The sequence below is a fragment of the Tursiops truncatus genome, chromosome 8 (genome assembly GCF_011762595.2).
Source record: "Tursiops truncatus isolate mTurTru1 chromosome 8, mTurTru1.mat.Y, whole genome shotgun sequence".
Lineage (NCBI taxonomy): Eukaryota > Metazoa > Chordata > Mammalia > Artiodactyla > Delphinidae > Tursiops > Tursiops truncatus.
The window spans coordinates 30,322,783-30,337,964 of NC_047041.1; the positions used below are offsets into that span (position 1 = coordinate 30,322,783).

Below are 15,182 nucleotides of genomic sequence, written 5' to 3' on the forward strand. Positions count from 1 at the left end.
TACTTATACCTGGATTTTTTTTCAATAATAAATACTACAGTACTACATGATCAGCACTGTTGAATCTGCTGATGTGGAATCATGGATACAGAGGAACTGAGTATACACAGGGCTGACTATAAACTATATGCAAATTTTCAGTTGCACAGAGGGTCAGCACCCCTAACCCTCCCCCTTGTTAAGGGTCAACTGTATATATAAATATATGTAAATGAATGTATACAAAGACTGTGTATGGTAACAATCTACATGCACATAGAGTCAGAATAAGTGAGACCAGGTGACACAATTTGAAAGCAAGCCCAAGGGCCTCTGATCAATACAGCTGCTACATAGCCATGTTGCCTGAAAGTCCTCTCAGGGTCTTTTCCGTTGGGAGTGTACAAGGCATCTCATGCTCACTCTCCCTGTCTTCTCCATGAACACAAGCCAAGGCCTCCCAGTTGTTACAGCCCTGGAGCTACTGCTCCACCGTGGGCCAGCCGGGTGCTGGAGTGGAAGACTAGAAAACAGGGCCTGATGTGGTAGCTGCCAGCTCAGCCTCTAAACATACCCCCTACCATTGAATCCTGGCTCCTCCATAAGGTTAGCATGTGATTTATATAAGCCATCTCACTTCTCTGGATTTTCTTTATATCTGCAAAATGCAGATAATAATAGCATCTACCTCCCAAGGTCTTGTGAGGATGGACTGAGGTCATATACATACAGCATGTAAGTCTGGGACATAATAAATATTTAGCAAATGATCATTATTATCATTACCATCAGTATTGGTTTCTTTGTCTTTCCCATGCAAAATCTAGCTTGCAGAAAATGCATTGACGCTAAAACCACATCCTCCAGAAACTGCTTTAGGACCCCCATATACATCCAGCTTTGTCACGACGCACACAAGCACACATGTTCCTCACCTACAACAAGGGTGGGTAAGTGCAGAGCTTCTCTAGTTAGGCTCCTTAGCCCCAAGATACCTACCACTAATCAAACAATATTCTACTGCATAAATTAATACAGCCTCAGCATCTGACATGCCCAGAAAATGTAACTGCTGTTCATTAACTTCAGAATTAGTCTCTTATTCCTTTTCCTTGACCAGACAATTTTGCAAAAGTAAATATCTAAAAACCCCCAAAACAGAGCAGCAAATTGTACTTTTTTTTCCATTGAAAGACTCCCCTATTTGGGGGTACTAGATCACATTATAACATTGCAAAACTGTCAGAGTGTAATTAACCCGTGTTGCTTCACATTCCTGATGTGGCAATTGTTTAAGACAGGGCTTTATAAAGGACCAAATGAAAGCAGTGAGTGACATGGGATGCTCTGAACTTCAGGGTACCCATTAGGAGAAGGGGCAGAAGGAAGGCCAGGAGAGGTAGTTTTTGAAGACGAGGCCATGTTCAGTCTGAAGATGCTTCCACTTCTGCTGTTACTCCACGTGCAGCTTTCCAAGGCCTTTCTAGTACATTCTGAATTCCTAGAAGAGAAAACTACAAAAATTGTTCAGGTAACTCAACTATCAATTAGGTGGGCAGTTGATTTGCTGGTGATGAGGAAATTGTTTGGGTTCTCTTCTCTTTTTAGTTAAAGCAGCCTGAAAGAATTATGTGAATGATTTGTTTGAGGTTAAACGTCTGGTTTCAATGATTTGGAGAGTTCCAAGCTGGGCCCTCTGAAAGCCAGGCATGCAAACAAGCTGGGCTCTTCAAACCCTCAGAAAATACTGCTGCCGAGCTGCTGCAGCTGGAGAAAACTTTTAGAAGGAATGGTTTTAATTATAAAATGATTTTCTTTCTCACTTACCTAAGATTTTCCCTTCTGGTGTATCTGCAACACAGTTACTACATGACTGGTGCTTTCTACATGGACTTGTTTTGCAGCCAAAAATCTCAGGTGTACATAGAGCGCGAGGATGGGAAACTCTAAGGAACTAGAAATCAGTTCATAGTGTAATCATATTTCCTAAAACCAGATTATGGGGCTGTTTATAAACTCTTGAAAGCACTGTAAAAGCAAAACTGATAACTTTTCTCCATTGTTTCACAGTATGAAAGGCCAAATTTTTAAAGGAACACAAGGGAATGCTGTCAGAAATTTGTCATGCACAATTTTCTTAGCATTACAGTTTTAGAAAAGCATTTCTTCTTGTTATTTTTCTTTCACTTAAAAAAATATATTTCTTACAATGATAACAGTAACCCATGGGCTAATAGAAGTGATTAAGTGCTTACTCTGTACAAAGCGCCCCTGCTCAGCATTTCACAAACATTGTCTCATATCATCCTACAACAATCCTATGAGGGCAACGGATTATTATTTCCACTTTAGAGACAAATGTGAATCTGAAGTCATCTAAGTGATGTGTCCAAGGACACAAAATTAATCTGTGGCAGAGCTAAGATTTGAACCCAAATCTATCTGATCTCAAAGCCTGTGTGAGCACAAAATTGCTCTGTCCTGTGTCACTTGCAAAGTGCCACTTAAGGATGCTTAAGGTGAGAGAAAGAAGTTTCATGATTAGCTTGTTAACACCCCTCAGAACCTTCTTAATGAGCTTTGGCCCCTCCCAAAGAGTTACTGTGGTGGATAAAATGCTAATGACAGTGATGCTGCTGTTGCCCCAAAACATGTTTGGAATTCTTCTTTTGAAGACGTTAATTCTCATTTGAGAAGCAACATGGTGAATTGGGACCTGATTATCTTCTTGGCAAGTTCCTTATTTCTCTGCATCTTCATGTCTTAATATGTATGATTAAACCTTCTCTACAGTAGTGAAAAGAGGATTAGAAAAGAGAATCTGCATTGCTGCAACTAATGCTTCAAGGAGTCAATAAATGCTGATGCTGTTTTGTTTTTCGTTTTTTTATTAAAAATAAGAAGGCAGTCTCCTGACTGTGTACTAGCATTTTGCTTGAGAATGTGGAACTCATCCCTTATGAAATACCTATTTTTATGCATAAATATTAACTGTAGCACTGAATGGATGGACTGTTCTTTCCAGTAGGCAATGTTCTCTCCAAGTCAACCAGAAAATGTGTGCTTTTATCTTTGTGACTATCAGGTTATTAGTTTTGGTTTGACCTCTGCAATAACTTAAAAAGGAATGCAAAATGCACAGAGAACTGAAGGAAATTTCACAGCAAATCTGTTACATGTTTGACTTTCTCCAGAATTACCTAGAAAAGTTCTACCAATTACCAAGGTACAAATATCAGTCTGAAAGGAAGAACAGCACTAGTGTGATTGTTGAGAAGCTTAAAGAAATGCAGCAATTCTTTGGGCTGAACATAACAGGGAAGCCAAATGAGGAAACCTTGGAGATCATGGGAAAGCCTCGCTGTGGAGTGCCCGATACTGGCAATTTTATGATAACTCCAGGAAACCCCAAGTGGAAACAAACTAATCTGACCTACAGGTAATATTTCTAGAGTTTGAGAATTCACTCATTCAGCCCATGTTCACTGAACACTTATGATGTGTCAGGCACTGTTCTAGGATTCGGAATACACTAGAGACAAACAAATGAATAAATATCCCTGCTCTTATAGAGTTTAGATTCTAGTGACTGAGTATGAGAATGAAAGGGTAAAGATCCCATGGGTTCTTTTCAATCCAAAGCCTGCCATTTTTGTCTTCTTTCTCTATCAATCTAAAGAGGACTATGGCAATGTTAGGCTGTCTCCCTAAGAATTCACTTTAGGACCCAAAAAAGGCTTAATCATTGCTGGAGAGAATCTAGCCCCACCATTCATGCATCTTGATGATAATAACAATAATAATGTTACCCAATGTTTGTTGAATACTACTATTTGCCAAGTAGTGAACTAAATGCTTTACATACATTTAATCCCACAACAACCTTATGAGAGGGGTACTATTTTATTATCCTCATTTTATGAATAAGGAAACTGAGTTTAAAGACATGTAGTAACTGGTCCAGAACCTACGTCTGTCTTCAACCCTAAGTCCCGCACCCCTCCTTGCACCCTCTTCAGTGGTAGCACATCACATATGCACAAACTCCAAACTAGAGCAATTCAATCTACTGACGGACTGCTGTTCTAAACAATAATGAACACTTCACACACCTTCTCATTTTGAAGGATTATTAACTATACCCCAGACTTGTCAGAGGCTGAAGTGGAAACAGCTCTTGAGAAAGCCTTTAAACTCTGGAGTCGCGTGTCACCCCTGAACTTCACCAAGACCTCACAGGAAGAAGCAGATATCAAGATTGCCTTTCTCCAAGGAGGTAGGCTCAAAGCAGTCATGCTCGATTTTGCTTTCCCTGGCTAAACTGAGACTTGGCAAATACCCAATACAAATCATTTTATTTCAGATCATGGGGACAATTCTCCATTTGATGGACCCAATGGGATCCTTGCTCATGCCTTTCAGCCAGGCCCAGGTATTGGAGGAGATGTTCATTTTGATGCAGAAGAAACATGGACCAAAACCTCCAGAAGTAAGTTAACCAAGGTTATGTCCACATGCAGCTTCTAAATGAACTTTTCCACATTAGAATTTGCCCTCCTACATACACACACAGCCAAGTTATTGTAACATTTCACACTCACACAAACTGATCATTTAAAATTCTTGCTACCTCAAGATACTAAGTTAATTTAGGTTTAGAAAAAATCCTGAAGCTAAATTCTGACCTTGTTTCCTAAGGCAGGAATCAGAAAACAACAGATCATGGCTAAGTCCTTCCTGGTCCTATTTGTATAAATAAAGTTTTATTGGAACAGGGCCACATACTCTTTTGTTTATGTATCATCTATGGCCGCTTTCATACCACAATAACAAAGCTGAGTGGTTGACACAGAGACCATACGGCTCATAAAAATCTAAAATATTTACTATCTGAACTCTTATAGAAAAAGTTCGCTTACCACTGCTTTAGGGTATGTATTTTAATATTGTGAAATTTAATGATGTTTGAAAAAGATTCCTATTTTTGGAAATTCAGAAATAATTGGTTTATTTAGAAAACTGACCTATTTAGGAAAGAGCAGCCATCTAGTTATTCTCGTTCATCTGGTGATTTCATCTTCGTGGAGCTCTTTTTCAATGATACGTTTCCATATAGCAAACTACCCCTTTCAGGAGAAAACTCAGAGTAAGAAGAAGATCACCTGAAGGGAAGAACTGAGAATAATGAGAGGTATATTCAGACCATATGGTACTTTACAAGGCTACAGGGTAACAAGAAGCCAAAGAACACTTTTTAGAAAATAATAGGAAAGGAGCATTTTACCATTGCTTGGGACCTGTTCCTCCCACCATTTTCTCAACATAAATGTTCTGAGTGTTTATTCTACCTAAGTCCCTGTGCTAGGAGCTGTGAGTACCCAAAGATAATAAACACTCCCCACGACTTTGCATTCTTATTGCCCTCCCCACTAGTTCAGACGGTCATTACCTCTTACCTGAATTAACTGGTCCAGATTCCCACCTGGACTGTTCACCTCCGATCTCAGCTCCCTCTAATTTTCCCCAGCACTGTAAGAAGTTTTGTCCTTGGAAAGCCCATCTTTACATTTGGAAAGCCCAGTGTTTACATTTTCCAGGCCAAATATGTCCACATACCTTCACTTGACACTGAAAGCTCTTGGAGATCTTCCAAACTCATCTTTCATGGCTTGTCTTCATATTTCACACACAGCAGTCACATGGCACATTCACTGTTTCTAGATCACACCATGTGCTTTCCAACTGCCCTACATTTGCTCACATTGCTTCCTCTTCCTGAAACACCTTTCCCCACACCCTAAGCCCCACCTTTGAAAATCCCTCTTTTCCATGCTACGTCAAATGCCACCCCCATCCTGTCTTTCAGCTGGAAATGAAGCCTTCCTCTCAGAATAACAACAGCCTTGATTTTTTCTTCTCTAACTGCCCTCCTTATTATTCTGTGCATTCTGTTTGTTTGCACACATCTCCCCTTTTAGTCTATGCATCATCACAAATCTCCCAGAGCCCCTTGCCCAGTACTCCAGACACTCAAAGATGTTTTTTATAGCATTTATGAATGCAAAATGGAAGGATGTGATGATCAAGAAAGAAAGTCTTGGAGCATGAGTAGAATATTACAAGGGTAATTATCATCAGGAAGTTGAACATGGTGATAAGAACACAGGTCTTGCCATCATACCTGGGTTCAACCCCAGCTCTACCACTTATTAGTTGCAAGGCCAATATAACAGGGTATTCAAAAATCTCTGGGCTTCAGTTCCTTTATCGTAAAAGTAATCTAACAATTCTTCATAAAAATATTGTTAAGATTAAATATTATTACAATTCCTAGCATATAATAAAGTGCTGTACAACTATGATTGTTTTTTAAGTAGACATGTAAGAAAATGCACAGTGTGTTTGTGAAATGGCACATAGACTAGCTGGAGTGAAGGATTCACATCAGAAATCTAGTCCTCAAATGTCTGCTGGAGCCAAATGGAGTAGTCTTGAACTTGGCAAAGGAGCTCAGGCTTTATTTGACAGGAAGTGCAAGCCTTGAAAGTTTTTAAGCTCCCAGTTATGAAAGGCACTATGCTCATGGAAGTTAAAAGATAAGGGTAGGAAGCAATAAGAAGCAGCGTTTGTCTCTTTCTGGTGGAAAATTCCTGAAGCTTCCTGGAGAGCTCAGAATCAAGGAAGAGCTGGTGCTGAGTGGTCAGGGAGCCAAAGTGAGTCAGCTCTGCATCTGAGGCCACTCTTGCTGCCTGGCAGACTGAGACTCTCCTCATGGGGCTGTGGGCCTGGGAGACTGGAGAGGGGTAGGGGTGGGTGCATGGGAGGAGAGGGCTTTTGAGAGTCATGAGACCTGTGATGGCCCTGCCATCACTTGCCTGAGCCCCAGGCCCATGAGATATGGGAACTGGAATAAAAGCAGCAGTCTTTCTTGGTTCTAAGATTTGGTGAGGACCTCATACTCACCTAATCTTAACCTATAGCCCCTACCTTGATTCCTTCCAATCTCCATTTCTTCAGGTACCTGAAGAGAAAAGGAAAAAGGCAGGCATGGGAAAGGCTGTTTCTCCAGGGAGTTTTGGCTCAGAAGCTGCATTCCTTGAGATCCTATTTCCACCACCCTTCAGTCTACTTGGAGCCATTCACCACACATGCTTGCATTTCAGATTACAACTTGTTTCTTGTTGCTGCCCATGAATTTGGCCATTCCTTGGGGCTGGCTCATTCCTCTGACCCTGGTGCCTTGATGTATCCCAACTACGCTTTCAGTGAGCCCAGCACCTACTCGCTCCCTCAAGATGACATCAGTGGCATTCAGGCCATCTATGGTAAGGTCATCTGAAGAGCAGCAGTACCTGGTGAGACCTGGCCATGTCAGGGACGTTCATTGCAGTCTTGGCTATGGTGATCGAAGTTAGAGGGCACCTGGGAGTCCATCAGGAGGAGAATATATGGGTAAAATGTGGTGAATGCCTGCCATAGAGTAATGTACAGCACTGAGAAGCACTGAATCAGATGTACATAGATGAGTCTTTAAAACATTGTGCTTCCTGGAAAAGAAAGAGAATGATACATGTTACTCAGTGTATAAATTACATAATACATGAATCTACACAAATTAAATATGTATATAGACAAAGCAAGGCATTTTCAAGAAACATGCTAACAAACATGTATACATATATATTGAACATATCAAGATTGTTTTCTGTGGGGGAAAGAGGGGAGTGGGGATGGAGTATGGAGAGAAAGAAACATCTTTTAAAGACAATACTGATACTTTTCAGGGAGGGATATAGAGGCCTTTGCCTCTGTCTAAGTATTGTCTGATAAGACCATTGCCTCTCTCTTTCCTCTTGCCCTCCTGCCCCCTAGTGGCTGTAATAACAAGAAACCAGAGAAGAGGTTTGTAGCTCTCTAAAAATAAAAAAATTTAAAAAATGTTTTGTTGATTGGAAGGGAGTGTCGTGGAGTCGAATTGTGTAAAACATTCTCCCTCTCTGGTTGGACAGCAGTACAAAACGAAGCATGCCAGGGTCCCACAACTACAAATTTTATTCATGACAGTAGAATTTTCAGGGATGATGAGACCTAGTCTAACTGCCTCTACTCCCCAATTCCTTTTCCCCTGAAAACACCTCCCTTTCTCACTCGCCCATATTTGAACTGTTAGCAGCCTTTCATTCTACAATGGGAAAATACATTAAAATTTAAATACTTATAGAAAAAAATATTGCTACATTTTGATTTAGATTTATGCTGTGAGGGCCTCTTTCCAGAAGGTGGATTTTAGTGAGAAAGGAGAAAGTAGATACTGAGTGACTAAAAATGCAGAAAGAGGAGGCAAGAAGGGAAAGAAGCATGGGATTCTAATTTTAAACTGCCAGAGGGGAGGGGGAAGAATTCAAATTTCTTTATTTCACAACTTAGCTTGGAACTCTCCCTAATGCTACCATTACTCTTTTATTTTTGTTTCATTTTTTTTTAATTGGGGAATAGTTGTTTTGCAATGTTGTGTTAGTTTCTACTGTACAGCGAAGTGGAGTTACCTGTGCTATACCTCAGGTTCTTATGAGTTATCTATTTTATACATATTAGTGTATATATGTCAATCCCAATCTCCCAATTCATCTTACCCCCCTCTTTTATTTTTTAATTTTAAAAAATAAAACTTTTAAGAGGGCCTAATGTGTGATTAATGTCTTATAGGATAGTCAGCTAGCATTTCTTTTCATATGAAAACCCTTCACCAACCTGAGAAGTAACTGAAATACACCAAAATTCACCCTGGACTCATGCTTATAAAAAGTCTTTTTACTTTCAGGACCTTCGAGCAACCCTGTGCAACCTACTGGACCAACCACACCCACAGCCTGTGACCCCAGACTGACATTTGATGCTATCACTACACTCCGCGGAGAAATACTTTTCTTTAAAGACAAGTATAAGAATGAACTATTCCTTCCTTTGACTTCTTTTACTGGCATAACTTAAAACTGGATTCTAATTAAGTCACATATTACACATTACCCAGCTTTTCCTTTGAATTCTATGCATATGAATCTCGTTGGAATTGATAGTGCTTTCTGGGTAAATCAAAACATCCAGGAAAAGAAAAATAAAAGCTAAAACATCTGTAAGCATTTAGATGTTTGTGATGATGTAAACAAACATGGACTCTAGCTGATGGGAACTCTATAGCTGGGTTTACCCAACACCAAAATAGCATTCAATTCCACCCAAATTCATTCAAGTGAATGGAAACTGTCACTTAATAAGCTGCAGGGAAAATCATCTGACTGAATTTTTCAATTTTCCATTGGCATTCTGTGATTGTGCACTCACAGGCTGAGTGTACTTGTATTGCTTTTGCTAGAATATTCTAAATATTCTCTTCATATTGTAGCAACAATAATGAAAGAGACTAACAAGATAAAACTTGTCAATGTGTGAGGAGGCGGGCAATGTAAAATGTAATCAAATAAGGTCACTCCTATCAGCTCATCTGAAAACTGTAAAATACTCACCAGATGGACAGTATCACCATAAAGTGCTGGCCATATGCTGGTCACTGTGCTGGAAGCATTGCCTTCACTGTATATTATATCCTCCCAGCAATCTTATAGGATCAATACCAGCCCAAGACTCACAGAAGCTGCCTGCTTAGACTATTGTATGTGGTTTTCTCCCTTGTGTTCCATTAGGTACTTCTGGAGAAAGCATCCTCACCTACGAAGAGTCGAACTCAATTTCATTTCTCTCTTCTGGCCATCCCTGGTAAATGGTATACAGGCTGCTTATGAGGATTTTGACAAGGACCTAATTTTCATATTCAAAGGTAACTGCCTAAGGTTTTCATCTTATTTTAGTTCCTCCTGAAGGGAAGGGCAGGACTTCTTTGTGGTCCCTTCCAGTTTCAAGGAGGTGAGTCAAGGAGAGAGTGTTAGGCTAGCTGGGCTTTTGTCACGAGACCTGGGTTGGGTCGCATCTCCACCACTAAATGCTGTATGAACTTGAGCATGTTGTACCTTCTTCAGGCATCAGTTTTCTCATCTACAAAATGAGAACACTTTATTAGACCACCTTTAGCCTTCCTCCACCCTCATCCCAGATATAAATTTCTAAGATTCCCCAAGGCTCTAGTTCTCTGTATAGAAGTCACATGAGATAAGACGTTCAAGTGTGGGGCCCTGAGTGTCAGGCTAAGAAGTTGGAAATGCTTTACAGGTTCCAGGAAATCACTAGAGTTATCATAGCCCAATGGTCTTGACTTTACCACCTCTATCTTTTCAAGACTATTTTTTCCATTTTCATTTCTATGATGAATTTATGCAAAGATTAAGAATTGGTATACATTCTGTAGGAATGGAAAAACTTTATCTAATATATAACCTGAATCATTGGCAGGCAATCAGTACTGGGCTGTAAGTGGCTATGATATTCAGCAAGGTTATCCCAAGAATATAGCAAACTATGGCTTCCCAAGCAGTGTCCAAGCAATAGATGCAGCTGTTTCCTACAGGGGAAAGACATACTTCTTTGTAAACAACCAATTCTGGAGGTAAGATAAACTATTTTTTCCATTAGAAATTGAAATTTGTGTTTCTTTACCATCTTTACAAACCATCATTGATTAGGCAACTGAAGGTTAAAAATATCTAGGTGGTCTCTGATAGGCATTCTTTTTCACAAGATGATAGATGTCGCTCTGGCTTTTGAAAATTTTACAAAGTTAAGATTCCTGCACAATGGTATTGAGGATTCTATATCCTGAAACAGAGCAAACTTTAATAAAACACTAAAATGGGATGCAAAGAAAGAGTTAGGCTAAGTCTCATTTATTCATTAAATTCTAAGAGTTAAATTCTACTACACTCAAGCAAATGTTATACAGAACTTGATTCCCAACTTGAAATTATTATTTATATTTATTCAGATAGAGAGACTATGAACTAATTAAGTAAAAGCCTTAGAACATATAAGCTCTCCTTTTTTAAAATAACACTGCCCCAACAATCAGAAGCCTGTTTTCATATTAGTGATACCCATATATTTTATAAATATGTATGTACCCTTAGGTAGAGAAGTTAACCACTGTTAGTTTCCCAGTAAATAGGACATTGTGAAGAACAAATGAGAAAATATGTGTGAAGGCATTATGTAAAGTACATACAATTTAAATAAAACTATTAATCACTGTACACTGTATTGGTCTTAAATGTGGGACAATTATTTTTTTCTCATCAGATATGATGACCAAAGTCAATCCATGGAACCAGGTTATCCCAAAAGCATAGCAAGTAGCTTTCAAGGAATAGAAAGTAGAGTTGATGCCGTTTTCCAGAAGAATTGTAAGTAGAAAAAAAAATAACCTAATAAATTAAAAAAAAAATTTAAGTAGCTCATTTGCATTGCAAAGTTATATTAGGACAGGAGTGGGGTCTTTTTAATTGAAAACATCCAAGATCTGCTACAAGCTAATTCAATACATTATATCTTTTTTCTTTTTCTTATAGCCTTCTTCCTTTTCTTCAGTGGACCAAGATATTATGCATTTGATCTTAGTGCTCGTAGGATTACTAGAGTTGAAAGAAGCAATAGATGGCTTAACTGTAGATAAAGCCGAAGCAAAATCAAGTGTGTTTGTGTCCATTTTCTGAATATGGAAGGGAGATCTAATCTGCATATCTATTACATTGTGTCCTATTTATACTTTTCTCAACAATAAGTAATATTGTTTGGTCTCACTGTATTCATTGGACTGATCCTCACTGAAAATACGTTTGGAGTATTCCACTGTTTGCAGAGGCTGATTTTGTCCTATGTTCCATCTCAGGTTAGTGAATCCATCACAAGGAGAAGGAAATTAAGCCTTCTTTGCCACCTCAATATTCATTATTTCATCACTTGCTATTTGACTTATTTGACTTCTAAAATGCCCATTTATTCTTAAGTCTTTTAAATATGTCTTAAGTGTAACTGCTACATGTAATTTAGCACTGGTTTTGGTTATAGGTAAGGATTATGAACAACATAAATAGTACACATTGCCTTTTGCCAAAAATGTGATGCTATTTTCCACTCTTGGAAAGAAATGTTGTTGATACTTGTTGTGGATTGAATTGTGTCCCCCCAGAAAAGTATGTTGACGCCCTGACTCCAGGTACCTACAGATGTACCTAATTTGGAACTAGCATCTTTGAGGATGTAATTAGTTAACATGAGGTTATACTGGGTCAGAGTATGCCTAAAAACTGATGTTCTTATAAGAGGAGAGACATAGACACACAGTGGAGAAGGCCATGTAAAGATAGAGACAGGATTGGAATGACGCATCTACATGCCAAGGATTGCTGGCAACCACCAGAAACTGGAAGAGGCAAGGAAGGATCCTCCCTAGAGCCTTCAGAGAGAAGAACATGGCCCTCCTGACACCTTGATTTTGAATTTGTAACTTCCAAATTGTGATTTTAAAAATTTCTGTTGTTTTAAGCTATGAAGTTTGTGATACTTTGTTAAGGCAGCTCTAGGAAGCTGATACAGTACACCTGAACTTATGGAAATGAATCGGTACAGAAATACAGACTTGCAACCCCAGTAAAGATTACTGGCATCTTCCCAGGGGAGCAACAAAAAGGAGGGGTACCACTTCCTCTCCCGCCTCCTGGCTTCTAGAGTTCAAGAAAATGGGCCAGTTAAATCTGTTGTTCCTTATTCCTGGGATCCTCAGGAGGACACCCTCTACAGATAACCAGGGTTTGCTGCACAAACAAAATAGTGTTGGGCACAAAATTCAATAAATCTCATTTAATTGAGTTAAACTGAGGTTAGATGCATAAATTTGCTAATGGCTCTTTTCCGTTAAGAACTTTAAGATTTGTGGTATCAAAATGACTAGTCTAGACATTAAAATCATTATAATGTCGTATCTGCAGTTGTTAGAATGTAATGCAGTGCAGCTTATTACACAATAAAATATGTGAATTGTAAAATATATTTATCACTAGCACATCCTTTTTTCTTTTCCTGTTAAAGTTTTTAAACCCCACAGATGATTGATTTAGTATACTTTGATACTTTTTTCTCGTTCAAAATTTATCTATTAAATGATTTCAAAATAAATATTTTAAATGACCAACTTGTGATCTACTATAATTTCTTAAGATACTACCACATAGTTCATCTAAAGTATAAAAAGGAAATTTCAATATATTTGCAACCATTTTCCTTTATCAGAAATATTACAACATTGATATTAAACTTTTAGATATTACTTCACAGGTTTATGAAATATTTTATCAATATTCTATGTCCTCAAAGATTCCCTCAATTATGTCAATACATTATTCTCAACCTATTTTACAAGATAAGAAAATAGAAACTAGTATATACTATAATTTCATTTATTCATTTATTCAACAATTAATCACCTACCTGTTCCAGATGCTGTGCTAGGGAAAGTGAGAGAGACATATAAGCAATTCATTGTATCAATGTCAAAGGGCAAAAGGACCTGTAAGAACTGGATATTTCCTTAAGAGTCAATTCCAGACTATGGCATTTTCTAAAACTTCTTATGAAATCAGTTTTTAGAAGCACGAAGATGGGAGATTCATCTCAGAACAGCTGCTAGTTGTGCCAGTTAGTTATGATAGATTCTTGGCCCAAGCTTCATCCGTACATTTTCAAGATAAGAACTGAGTTCATGTTATTTCTTTAACCATATTTCACAGTCATAGGAAGTGAACAGCAATACAAGGTATAGTAAAGAATTTTTAAAATTAGCCCTTTTTTTGGTTTTCTTCTTGACAACATGTGGTATTTTTTGGATGTTACATTGAAGTTTTATGTGAGGACAAGAGATTTAAGACTCTAAGCTTAAAACTTTAAGAATGATATTACTTTTATCTTAGGTTGAGTTTCCTAAAAAGCAAAGACTAAGACAAAACTTCAGTGCAGTTACTTTATTCAGGACATGGTCCCAGGAAGCAAGAGTGAGGTAGCAAGCAGAGTGAAGCAGAAAGAGGGAAAGTCAATACAAGTATGTGTTACTGAGGTTTCTACTATGGGCAGCTGGGGCTCAATTCCATCAGGACCTCCTGAGAAGCTTACAGAACACCTTTCAATTGTTCAAATCTCCAGTGGATTGGAGGCTGGATCCGATCCAGCCTCCAATCCCTCCTTCAATTCCCTCCTTCAACATTAATCCTTCAATTCCCTCCCCCACTGGGTAGCTCTAAGGAATTGGCCTGTAGGCTCCATGGCAGCTCAACGCCCTGGGTAGAAAGCAGAAAGACATCCAATCTGTGGTTAAGGTTGGACTTTGTCAGAGTAAGGTGAGTTACACAAGCCTGTCCACCACCATACAACTTAAATCAGAGGTACACTGAGGGGATTCTGACACGGGGCACCAGAGGCACCTCCTATAACTTTGTTGTTGGGATATTAAAATTATGGAAAATTGGAGGTGACATCTTTGGAGAAACTTACTCACCCAAGAAAAAAGACTTACAGATACCAACACTATAGAAATCTCAATGGGACAGAGACTGCTAGTTACCTATGTTAACATGATTCCCCCCTTCCTTTGCTGCAGTAAGAACCCAATTTCATTTGAGGTAGCAATGCATCCAGCTAAGAGACTACATTTTGTAGCCTTGCTTACAGCTAGATGTGGCCATGTGTTTAATTTCTTGCAAAAAGTGTAAGCAGAATACTCTGTGGGCTTCTGGAAAGAGACTGTGTACTTACTTTCTCTACGTTCCTCCTTCCTGCTGCCTGTAATGCAGATACAATTGCAGAAGCCACCTGGACAATAAGGCACTGGCACTGAGAGAGTGGTGTAGCTAGGTGTCTGTTGCCTACATCCCTGATGATGTGGTGTTGTCATACAAGCCATGGACTGCCACATCTGGCCTTCTCTTACGTGAGGAAGAAATCAATGTTTATTAATCATCTATTATTTGGGTTTTTTCTCTTACATTTTGACCAAATCTCATTCCAGCTAATACATCACATGAAGTGTCTGGAACCCGCCCCACCTCCCTGCAGTAAAGGCCATTAACTGGCAAGCCCTGTCAGTGCACACATAGTTTCCAGTCAGCTTTCCTGTCTCTCAATCTTAAACAGATTGCAGAGTACAACATATCCAAACATTTTTTTAAAAGCTTCTAATGTCAAAAACAGACGCCAAAAAAGAAACTTTG

At 38.9% G+C, this 15,182-nt stretch overlaps 1 protein-coding gene across 3 annotated transcripts in view; it reads left to right on the top strand.

The window, feature by feature from the left end:
• MMP8 (matrix metallopeptidase 8) overlaps positions 1–13,106 on the top strand; it is a 44,691-nt gene extending 31,585 nt beyond the window's left edge. For 2 of the 3 annotated variants that reach the window (XM_033862097.2, XM_033862096.2), the window contains exons 5-13: positions 3,174–3,418; positions 4,107–4,255; positions 4,343–4,468; positions 7,143–7,304; positions 8,801–8,918; positions 9,681–9,814; positions 10,384–10,537; positions 11,224–11,327; positions 11,493–13,106. In XM_033862097.2, the coding sequence (XP_033717988.1) occupies positions 3,174–3,418; positions 4,107–4,255; positions 4,343–4,468; positions 7,143–7,304; positions 8,801–8,918; positions 9,681–9,814; positions 10,384–10,537; positions 11,224–11,327; positions 11,493–11,596 (1,296 nt within the window). In that variant the 3' untranslated portion in view covers positions 11,597–13,106. Of the gene's footprint in view, positions 1–1,220; positions 1,511–3,173; positions 3,419–4,106; positions 4,256–4,342; positions 4,469–7,142; positions 7,305–8,800; positions 8,919–9,680; positions 9,815–10,383; positions 10,538–11,223; positions 11,328–11,492 lie in introns of those variants that run through there. The other variant, XM_019948820.3, reaches the window with a different exon arrangement.
• Positions 13,107–15,182: the final 2,076 nt, after the last annotated feature.